This window comes from Pempheris klunzingeri, chromosome 12 (genome assembly GCF_042242105.1).
Source record: "Pempheris klunzingeri isolate RE-2024b chromosome 12, fPemKlu1.hap1, whole genome shotgun sequence".
Taxonomy (NCBI): Eukaryota; Metazoa; Chordata; class Actinopteri; order Acropomatiformes; family Pempheridae; genus Pempheris; species Pempheris klunzingeri.
In genome coordinates, this window is record NC_092023.1 from 10,869,452 (window position 1) to 10,881,810 (window position 12,359).

At 40.8% G+C, this 12,359-nt stretch overlaps 1 protein-coding gene across 1 annotated transcript in view; it reads left to right on the forward strand.

The window, feature by feature from the left end:
* ccdc88ab (coiled-coil domain containing 88Ab) overlaps positions 1-12,359 on the forward strand; it is a 60,110-nt gene that overhangs the window by 14,511 nt on the left and 33,240 nt on the right. Inside the window, exon 4 of the mRNA XM_070840607.1 lies at positions 10,928-10,997. Within this exon, the coding sequence (XP_070696708.1) occupies positions 10,928-10,997 (70 nt within the window). The remainder of the gene's footprint in view (positions 1-10,927; positions 10,998-12,359) is intronic.

A 12,359-nucleotide genomic window follows, 5' to 3' on the forward strand; every position in this document is an offset into this window, starting at 1 on the left:
GGGAGAAAGTCTATAGTTCTGGTACAGTAGATATTGAAGGAGGAGGTCAATGTCTAGACAGGTTTCAGACCTTGATTTCAGAATCTGTTGAGCCGATTAAGGCTGAGCAGCTGTAAACGTGTGTGTGCTTGTCCTAATAAATGTATGGTGCATTTTTAATGTTGCATAAAAGCAGACATGATTGTAGCAACATTTCCTTACCGTTGATGAGGGTAAACATTCATGGTAGCAATTATCGCATTTCTGTTTCCTGAGTGGAACATTAACTTTTCCAGTTACTTGGTCATTTCTGAACAGCGGAGTCCACTGAAGGTTTCATTTCTCTGGTGGTCAGTCCAAATATATGCTGGGCTTCTTTTTAATTTAGTGGCCTTGGTTTGGCATTCTTAAGCGGGGTGTAATATGGAGCCTCAGTCAGCAGAACTCAATTCTTTGTGCTTTTACTGGCTTTTCTCAAAGCCTGCCAAGTGAATCCCTTTATCCTGGTTTTTGAAAATTGGGCTCAGAGAGCATCTGGTGCCATTCAGTGTCAAAACTACTCATTCAAAATGATGGAAGGGGTGACAACCTTTTTTTCCAATGATAAAAATGGGTACTTTAGTTTTTAAGCAACATTTGTAAGCTCTAGTGGATGTTATTTAATATTGATTTGTTTCATTGCTGGCTGATGTGCATTGCTATGCAGTTAAAAGTCAAATTTTCCCCTGCCCCCATCCTTAAAAAAGCTTACTTTTGTGGCATGTTACTACAAGAGCATTTCTGTCCTCTGTTTGCCACTGCTTTGGTTTGGGGTGTGGCGTAAAGGCCGGGAGCTCTGTTTTGACTGTTTAAAGGGTAACAGAGGCCACCATTCATGCTGGACAGGCCTGCCCCCAAAGCTTTGCAAGGTTCTGGCACGGCTCTACACGTAGGTAATGTGTGATAGTCTATCAGGCCTTCTTTAGGGGGTTTATTTGTTATCTGTAGGTTAAGTAGAGACCAGCCTTAGAATATTTTTCTACCTTCAGCCTTCACGCTGAAAAGAAAGCTTTAAGTCCTTCTGACAAAATATTTTTGAGCATTTCCGCAAAGAATTTGTAGTCTCTTTTTCACAGTTTAGTGGTTTGGTGGTTATTTAACGAGCATTCAATATTTGAAATCCAGGCTTCAAATGTTCGAAAACTGTCACAATCTACATCCTCCTTGTTAACATTAAACCTGAACAAGCACGAGGGCTAAACCTTTGAGATGACATTGTTGTGTCACTCCTTTGCTCTTTCAGCCAGGTTGAGAGGACACGCTTGTTTCAAAACTGTTATTTTTCTTTAAAATACCATAAATTATCATAGGTTATACTAACCTTTCTGCAAATATTCTTCCCAGTGAAGCATTTCTTAAAATGAAAAAGAATTCAGGAATTCAGTTTACTCAACAGTTGCCTGGTTTGGCGCATAAGAGGCTGGCTGTTTTCCTAGTTGACCTTAAACCTCACAAAGATGCCCTGTTGCTAGGCCAGAGTGAAATTGAAGCACAGACACACATTCAGTAGTCTCACGCTCACTCTGCTGTAACACACTGTGGCTACAGATGGTTGTTTTTGTTTTTGAAAATAATTCTCCATCATTGTTATTACAGCTTTCGCCTCAAGCAAGTGGCTATTTTTATTGCTTAGGACCACAACCCGGTCAGAATATACATACATAATTTCTCTATGTCTTTGTTTTTTAAGTCCGAAATTCTCCATTGACTCCTTGTTTTTGCTGCTCCTTTTAACATCAGTCATGAGCAAATCAGTTTATTAGGGCATGTGCTTGTTGCTGCAGGCTAAATGTGTTGTCATGCAGGCTCACATGCTACACACTCGCATCTGAATGCACTATTGATGATTATGTCGTAGCTAACTACCAACATAGCTTTTTAAACAATCACAGAGGCAGTAGACAGAAAAATAAGAAAGAGACTACTACCAGATATCACGACTAATGTCCCTAATCAAATACCGGTCTGGATTAATCGAGACTATCATTTAGCCATATGCTGTAATGGTGCAGTGCTGCTAAAAGTTGATATGTTACTTTTTTTTTTTTAATTAGATTGAGGACACACCAAAACCGCAGGCTAATTTGAACGAACTTACAAGTGTTCAGGACAGTTTGATGAAAAGCAGTAGCACATCTTATTCAAGCGAAATTGATTTATAAAATCTCTACTAAATAGATTTTAATGCATCTGTTCGATTCATAACCAGTCCAGGGTATAACCCCACCTCTCGGTCAGCTGGGATTGGCTCCAGCCCTCCCGCGACCCTTAAGAATAAGCGGTATAGATAATGAATTGACGGACAGATGATTGATTCACTGTGAACAAAGTCATACATTGTGCTTTTTCCAGTAACAAACAGCTGGGGAACTATTGTAGTAAATGTCATCCAAGTGTCATTTATTGCTGCCAGTGTAGGTACCAGATGTGCTCGGCCTGCCAGAGCTGCTGGAGGGCCTGCATTTACAGATGACATTATGCATTATGTCATTATGATTGGCTGTATGTTGGAAAGGGTACAGATGCCATGTTTTAGTGCTGCAGACTACCATTTAGATGAGCAAATTTTAATTGTAGAGAAAGGGATCTACTTTTAAGATGTAACAATTTGACATTAATGATAAAGCACTTGGATTGCATAAGCTTTGTGCCCTGGAGTTAGTGTGTGTCGTGCTATGGAGAATTCATCAGACTGCATAAATTATTCATTTTTGCAGTGTGTTAATGTTGTCATTTATCAGATTTTAACATTTTTTTTTACATTTAGCTTTACCGAGCTGTCTACACATTGAAGCATTAATGTTTGTTAATAAATAATAGTCCCAGCCTGCAGAAAGACATTTATGCACAGCACGAAATTAAAGTACTAATTAAAACGGCTTCCGCACACTTTCCGCCATACAGCCAGTCATGATGTCGTAATGTGTAACGTCATCTGTAAATTCAGGACTGAGCACATCTGGTACATGCACAGGCTTTCTAGTTCGCCGTCCACTGTAAACACACACTCACTTATTCTGAGACACATTTGTACACAGACATCCCCAGTGTTTTTGAATTTTGAAGATCTTCATGTTCAGTAGTGTTCCCGTTTACACCCAGAACCACTCACCAGTCATATCATATAATCACAGCCTCGAGTGGAACCCGAACATTGGCTTACCAAAATAACACACTGCGCTCATATGTGTGCATGCACTTCTGCAAGCAATTATTTGTGTGTCGTGTGCTTAGTGACGGGGGGGGGGTTCATGTGAGGGGGAATTTGTGGCAGTTAGGATGTAGAGTAGGTTCCCATATTTTGACAGGGAGCTATTTTTAGGTGCTAGCAGACTTTCTGTATTAAGGGGAAGCTAGAAGCTGGGTTCTTGTTCTCTGTCGCTGAACTAGAGCATGTGTGTTGTGCAGGAGTCGCTGCTCTGTGGTTAAAATGCATAAAATCCAGCAGAAGAGGAAGAGGAAGCCCATTTCCAGTCCAACATTTGAAAAAAACATCCAGAATATAACGAGTAAAAACACATTCACTCTAAAACTGTCAATGCAAAATACAATTATCACAGCTGCTCTGCTGTTAAGCAAATGAAGCTAAATTAAAAACAGTAGATTAGAGTTGAAAGATCAACAGAAACAATCAAACGCTGTAAAGAGAGCAATAATTGCATTGACTTAAATTGCTACAAATGACATGTGTGTGATTGTTTGAACTCATCCAGCCAGTGTGAATCAGAGCCCTGGGGTGATGGGGTGGGGTGAAGGGGTTGTGCCTTCCCAGCCCACCTGCCTCCACCTTTGAGACGAGCAGCAGGATCAGCCCGTCCACTCGTTCAGCCTCAGGGCTCTGTGGTAAAAAGCACTCTAGCTGATAGATAACAGCAGAGAACAAAAGAGATGGGTACTAATGGCTCGTTCTCTCCTCCTCCTCATGTAAGAGATGATCTCTCCATCTGGCCGACAGCAAACCCCGAATGCTGTTCTTTTCAGACTTCACTGTTGAGCCAAGAGCAACTGTTGAATTTCTTTGTCAGGTCAAATCTAATTAATTAGTTAGTTCAGCAAGCATGTTGGCTTTATTTCACTTCTCTCTCTCTCTCTCTCTCTTTTTTTTTTTTTAAAGGAAATTTGCACGAAACCAAGATTAATATGCTGATTAGAGGAATAACTCGCATAGTGTCATTCTTAATTCTCCATTAGTCATTGTTCATTCAACTTAAAAGCTCTTTTGTCACTGTACAGGACTTCATTGACAATCATCAAAAAAGAAACTGTAAAAAGATGAATGAGACCAGTTTTTTTTGATCTCTTGTTATTCCACTAGGTATTTGAACAATAATGACATTCTCAGTTGTGGAAATGTACCATTCATTCATTGAGGCTATTCTTTTTTATCTTCTTTGCACAAATGATTAGAGTCTCTAGATTCAAAGAAATCTGAAGTGGTCTAGCTCTATAAAAATACTACTTTACCCTTGCTGCTTAAACCTGGCTGGTAGCCAGCATCCATAGACAATTACTCATTAGATCATTGTTCTTTTCCTGTTAAAATACTAGTTTCTGATGCTGGATAAGTGGTGAAAAGAGTGTCAGAAAAAAACTGTCTAGTCATTCATCCAGCAAGCTACTGGAGGGATGTTGCTTGGCTCCTTGAACTGCAGTGCGCAAACCTCCTTTGTGTTCTTATGGGTCTATTACAGTGCTGAACAGCAGGAAAATCTGTCTTTGCATTGATTCAATTCATGGGCATGTAGTTAGATCTGGGGTTAAGTGTTTTCTGTGTGTGTGTATGTGTGTGTTAGATGTGAGAGGAAGGGGAAGCTGCTCCTTCCCATTGTTGGTGGTAATAACCTTTTCAAGTTCATAATCGCTGCAGTTTTTCAGCAGGAGAGAAGTCCGCAGTGCCATACCCAGGAGAGAGCTTGTGTGTGTGTGTGTGTGTGTGTGTGTGTGTTTGTGTGCGCGCATGTGCATTTGTACATGTACTGTACTATGTGTGTCAGACTCGATAGCATGGGGAGAATAAGCCCATCTCCTCGTTTCTATGGTAACACTCCATGTCTGCAGAATGGGCGTGATTCAGGGTTCAGGCAGCATTGGTATACACACACACACACACACACACACACACACACACACACACACAATTAGACCCCTGTTAAATCTGTGCCGGTAGCGGAACTTGTGCATGGGTGGATAGATGGGGAGGAATTGTACGGAGGTGTGTGTGTGTGTGTGTTTGGGAGGTTAGTTTAACAGACGGGGCTCCTGTGAGATGGAAACGCAGCAACCTTATAATCTCTCCACTGACCACTTACAGACACACACACACACACATGCATGTAGGCATACCTGCTGTAAGAGCACATGCACTATTTATTGTAGCACGATAATGTATGTGGGTGTGGGTGTGTGAGACGGCATCATCTACCAGGCTTCTGGCAGGTCAGCATAATATTGTCTCTGTTGTCAGCAGGTGTCCATTCAGCCCACATTTAGCGTAAGATAATAGAGCAGGATGCAGAGCTCACTGTCCTTTAGGTTTTATTTATCTCCCTCATAATTTCAGAAATATTCTATGGCTTTCTCAATTTAAAAAAATAAGCATGACATTGCTAGAGATTAACTTCCCAAAGGTAACGTCTGAAGAGCATAGAGAGGATTAAACCATATCAGATTGCATTGCTCCGCTTGCACACATAAAGGTACATGCTCATTTTCACGTCTCTTTGTACGCTGTGTACAGAAAATACTGAAATACTGATTGAGTGAAATCCATTTTGTTTGACAAGCTTTCTTTCAACCAGCGCTTCATTTTATCAGTCTGTCTAAATGTCTCTGTGGGATGGAAGAGGAGCCAGTGTTGAGGAGCTGTGAATCCTTCTGGAATCAATAATATAGCAAAGTAGTGTCAGGATAGGGGGATGGGGGGGAAAGGAAAGATGCTGAGAAGAGGAGCAATGGGAGGAGGAGGAGGAAGAGAAGGAGGAGGAGGAGGAGGAGGCGTCAGCTCAATCCTGCGTGCCTCGAGTAAGAAGTGATGGAGTCAAAGCTGTCTCTCTCTATCTCTCTCTCTGTCTTCCCTTTCCTCTCTATTTGTCCTTTTCTCTCCATCCACCCCTCCATTTTCCTCACTCATCACCCACTCCCTCTTTGTGTGTCTTTTTTGAAAATTTAAATTACTTTTTTTTCCCATTCCCCATGTGTGCATTGGATATGATTTGATAGTGAATGTTGGAGAGAGACATACCGACTTCTGCTGTCACAGCTACAATGAGGCGAAGAAAGCTTTCCATCTGAAAGCTGGACGAGGTTCTGTGTGCACGTGCATGTCGCACATCGCCATGGCTTGATCAGTGCGGTTGCTGGTCTCCCTCCTGCAGTTTCCGTCATGTTTAATGTATGAGTGCTAAGCCTTTGCCAGCTAATCCAAGAGGCATATTAGTCTACTGTAGTTTAGCTTTATTAGCCCGCAGCTCATCCTCAAAGCATGTTATTACCCACATATTTCAAAAATGCAATCCTTTACGTACGTGCATTATTCGACTAGCAACATACTTGGGCTGCTGTATCATTAGTGCATCCATGTGATCAACATGACGCAAATGTAGTCGGTTGGGCTTGGATCCCTTGCTTTGCAACCCTTTCTTCAGATTGGTCTTATTATCAATCGAGGTATTTCTTACCATCAGCTCCTTCAGGAGTCAGAATCCTGCAGTTTGTAACTGATGATTTACTTCCCTTTCCGCATGGCATGATATATAGACATTGTGCTGCACACATCTCTGTGCACATTAGGAGGCAGAGATGAAGCAGTGACAGCGGCATGCTCTGCAGGAAAGACACAGAGGTGTTACTACTCTGAACATCAATCAAGCATCTTATCTGCATCAGTCCTGAGGTGGTAAGATCTATAAAGTCATTTACAAAATGCAGATTAAAAATATGAGAAAACTCATCAGAGGCTCATGATGTCTTTGGTTGTTTGAGAAAGCTGAAAGCTAGCACCGGAACAGATCAGTTCAATTGACCCTTACGAAGGGAAGGAAGGAAAAGTGGTGCTGAATAGGCATAGTGTTGCACTAAACCCATGACTCTGCACAGTACAAAACCCATTGCACATTCTTTAACTGAGAAGAGGGGAAATCAGTTGACATCAATCGTTTTGTGGTTGGAACAGGACTACTAAAAGCACAGTATCTGTGCACTGAAGCTAATCCTGTGTGAGCCTATAGTGATAGACTGAGCTGTTATTATGTTACATTTGGGTGGCATGGAAAGAGTCAGAGTTAAAAAGGCAGAGCCTGAAGTGTTGTGCTTGCTCAGCAAACACATGCTGCCATTGAAGGGGACAGGTGTGAGCGTGTGCTGAGGGAATGGCAGTGGTCAGAAGTGGGACAGGTGGTTGCAGAAAAGTGTGTGTGTGAGAGTTGTCAAACTAAGATGGAGCTCTCCTCTGTGGTGACTCATCATTTTATACAACACTAAAAGCACAATTAGCAGTTTGTTCAAACCTGCAAGACCGTACTCTCCAGTGTTTCCAAGTATTCCAAGTTTCTCTAAAACTCAAGACACAACTCAGGACTCTTAAAATCTTTGGAGTGTGTGACTCCAGGTCCCATTGTTTTCTCTGACAATGCAGAGTTTGGTTTGTCTGCCCTTTTTAAAGTCTTGGCTGACTTTGCCCAAAGCAGCTATCATGAGTTCTGCATGGTGGATTGGCTGTCAGGCCACCAAATGCCTCTCTGTGAGACACCAACTGTGGCTGTCTGCGCTACGCTGATTATTCTGTCTGACGCTTGTTGAGTCAATCTGTCTCATTCTTCAGACATTATGGCTGTTGGTCATTTCTGACTGGAACTGCCTGGTATTAGTCACCGTCTGTATCAGCGTCAGCATAGAATATTGTTTTATATTATAAATTATTATCAGCATTGTTGTTGCCATCACCATATTTTCTGATGCCTGAGCATTTATAAAACATATGGTTGCTTTTATATTGCTTTGCTATAGATAATCGTGATTAAAGGCAGAGTCTATTTACAAGACCACTGTAATTCGCTCTGGATACAAGAACTGCGTATTGGAAACTGTAATAGTCTCATTAATTTTCTGTTGACAGGTTTTTAAATGGCTGGCCTTTTTGTCAAGGATAGAATGATAACACACCATAGCCTCTCTCCTCGCTTGAATCATACACCAGTGTGAGCAGAGATAGACAGACAGGGCAATTGGGGTCACTGCTTTTATCACCACAGACAGAGAAACCATGGCAACCGTGCACCTAACCTAATGACCATGACTGACCATCAGCATGAACCAAACTTTGACCTTCACCTCAAGCCTCTTCTTGTGTTTGGAGGTTAAAGCATTGGTCTGTTCCTTGTAATGTTGGTTTCCTCTTGAATATATTTAGTCAACACCCACAAACTGGAGAGAATTTGTTTTTTATGTAAAATATATTATAATTTATGAAGCACAGCTATTTTTCCAGTCACATTTCATGAATCCCACCCTGTCATTGAAATATAAAACTGGTCCCACCGTCACCAACACAGGGGTGGACTAGTTGATAAGAACCCTTTACAGCACTGTATGATACATAATATCTTGTTGCAGCTCTTTGTCAGAATTTGTGTTATCTGCTTAAAACCAGATGTGAGTGATGCCCTGGAAACCCACCACCCCATTCTCCACACCTTCCTGTGTAAACCAGTGGTTTTCTCTCTCTCTGCACCAAATCAAACAGCCAACAAAGGTTTAGACATCCTCAGCCTCTGCTGAGCTCTGATAATGAGAATAGAGCTGAAGTTGTTTATAGCTGAAACTGTGCTGAATAAATTTCACTTGATGTGGAAAAAAACAAGTGTAGGTTCTTCAAACAACAAGCACATTGTGCACAAATAGACATATGAAAGAAATCTAATCAAGAAAATCCTTAGAAAGCTTAAAAACTGGACATTTTACTAAACGTGCATCTTAGAAATTACGAAAGGGTCACTAGAAAACATTTTCAAACATTACATTTGCAATGACCATAAGGTTGTAATTATCACGTTAAGGGCTCGTCGCCCTACTTTTAGAGATGGAAGCTTATTCATTTAGGGTTGGGTGCAAAATCTCAGACAAGACCTCTGCATCTTTCTACAGATTAGTGAGAAAGATGAGTTGCTTTCAGATAAGTCCATGACACGTAAAGAATATCCAAGTAAGTACGGTGTCTTCCTCCTGACTTGGCATTAGCAATGGCAAGTAACAGTGGTTTAACTTTTATCTTTTGCACCTCAAATTTCACCTTAGTTGTTTCATTACTTTGAGAATGAACACTGCACAGATGTGGCTCTACTTTCAACCACAAGTTGAAATCAGATTGCCTGGCCCCCCTTTACCTCCACAATGAGGTAATGCAATATGTATAGGGCAGATGGTAATGGTGGAAGAGGGAGCTTCTGCAGAACCCCTTACTTATATAAGCTTCTTTGTCATGACATCAGCAGTAACCTGCATAGAGAAGTTGAGCCGTTGGGTCAGATGAGTTTAAACTGCTGTCTGCCGTCAGGTAGACATGAAATATTCAGTTTAGCTGACCTTCATGTCCTTTCTGCTCAAAGAAACCTGCATTCATTTTTAACAAAACTGTGGTTTGGACTTAGTTTATACTGCTGTAAAGGTTGGGACTAAGAAAAATATTTTGCCCGGCTGTTGTTGAGTCATTTTACGATGCATCACCATACCAAGTGGCTATCCTGGTTGTTTTTAAGTGAATACACTTTGCATCATGTTGGTTACGGTAAAGATTAGGTGATATCAATTACCTAAGACATGAATATAAGTAATTTGGTGTTGCCAGTAGCTTGTGCATTATTGCAGGGCCCATAATTTGACAGTTTGACTTGAATCAAAACATCAACACTAATTAAACTCTGCTCATCCTTACCCAAGGTTTGTCTGCATATATATGTGTGTACACATGTAAGTCTCTGTGCATGTGTGGTGTAAATAGCAGCTCATTCACTTCACTTTGGTTTTCATGATTGACATGTGAATGGAGGGGGGCCTGCAGCACAACCCACACCAGCAATTTAGCCTACATGAGTACTCCTGTCACTTGCATCATCTCTCACACGCACATGCACGCTCACACACATACAGTCATGTTTCCATCACTTCAGTGGGCATTATATTGACTTACATTAATTTCCTGGAGACCTACACTAGCCCTTACCATAATTACTTCTTGCCTAATCATAACCCTTGCCCTAAAATTTAATTATTTACTTTATGGAGACTTTCAGTTTGTCTCCAAAAGGCAAGCGAGTCCCCTCAACATGAGTAATACACGGCACACACACGTATTATTAGATGACATCACCAATTCACGTGAGATCACCACTCTTGTCCACTATAGCAGATTGATGCCGTTAATGTTGCTGCTAACATTTTGAAGTCTACACCTGCTGTCTAACACTGTTAAACTGTACACCTCAGGCCTACCACTCACTTTCAGCGGTTTTGATTGGAGATGATATTTCAGTTTAACACCTGCAACTTTTCACACTGTTAAACCCCTGAGGATCGGTTTTGGTGTCATATTCTTACTTCAATGCTGAAAGCTGCCACAAAGAGGGATATAAACTGGAAACCTCAGCTCTCTTAGCTTAAGTGCACATGTGGAAGGCTGAAATGTTTTCATAGTGAGCTCTTATTTGGACTAGCATTATTGGACTGACAATTGTTACAACAATTTCAACAATCAAATGTAAACTATACCTTAAATGTTTGGACCTTCCATTGACATGTTGACCAAGTACACTTCAAGTGACAAACTAACGCTCAAAAACTGGTAAATTGTATTTCTTCATTCTCAAATTATAACACTTTCTAAATCCTAAATATTTTTTATTTCTTTGTGTAACAGGAGACTCTCCAGCAGCTTGTGATGATGCCTTTGCCAAACGTGCTGGTACTTGGCCGTAACCCTCTGTCTGGTAAGTGTCAGTGTGCTAAACAATACAACCACAACATTGTACAGACTAATGTTTTGACCGGTGCTATGCATAAGCAAACCAAAAAATGATTCATACCTGCTCCAAGACACACTTCTAGTTGAGTCACTGGGGTAGGAAACATTCATACAGTTCAGAAGGCAGCCGCATGCAATTTAGCAGTGCTTTTTTCACTCAGTTGAACGGACCTGTTTTAATTATTCATTGCTTGGATGTTTCAAGTGGCTTGATGTGTAGATTTAATTTTCCAGCCACTTTTCTTTGTTTCTCCATGAGCTCAATTATGAGACGTCTGTCTGACTGTTCATTCATAACCCACACCATTAAAGATCGGACATGATGGCAGAATTAATGGGGACCAAACAGAGGAAAGCGGAAAAATAAAGATTTCATTGTTGTGGTGATGGTAAATAGACTAATGGGTTGGTTTTAAGGACAAAACCCACATTTTTCTCACATTTAAAAAAGCTCAGGTTATTTAAAAAAAACAAAGGCAAATAAAACGACTAAAGCTGTTAATAATGTTAAAATGCCCCATGTTCTATGCCAAAGGTACTTATATGTGTTGACTATGTGCGAAGGATGGTTAAGAAGGCACATTTGTCGGCAGATTTTAACCTTGACTTCACTGAGACATGGTTAAAGAAGGCCATGCCATCATGTCCTTCCACACTCATGGCTATAGGTAGGTTCAGGAGGGGCAGAGATGGCACGGTGGATGACTATTTCCCCCGATATGTCCTCAGTTATGATGGCCCTACAGAGACCACCATCTTCTGACAGCATGTGTTATGAATCCTCGCATACCATTCTCAAGAATGCGATTATAAGAAGGAGATAATTCCCATGGATGACAAAAACTGGGGAAGCAAAATATGCAGGGAAAAGATGACCGATAACCTTAATGAGTCACGTAATAGAGGGACCAACTAGAATATCTTCAACCTCTCAGACACAAATAAACTTGGTTTTCATAAGTGCACCAGAGCCCATACATAAATCCTATCTTAAGAGGTTTATCTGACCACAATGCAACTTTTATGGTATAAAGTAAACAAGGTTAAGTAATTATATTTAAACTAAACTGTATTACAAGGTTAGTCCTAAGAGTGAGCAGCATAGTTATACTCCTGCCTTTTGCACATGTGATTGTTCAATATGAATGTTGAATCTGGCTATAAAAGCCTATTGACAATGCTTAACAGTGCCACTATGTCCTTTTACAAGAACAGTCAAAAGATAACTACAGCTTAACACTTCTCTGCCGTGGCTTAATGAAGATCTAAGAAAACAGATAAAAGAAAGAAGGCCAAATTTGTAGACTTCTCTTACCTGAAGTGTGGA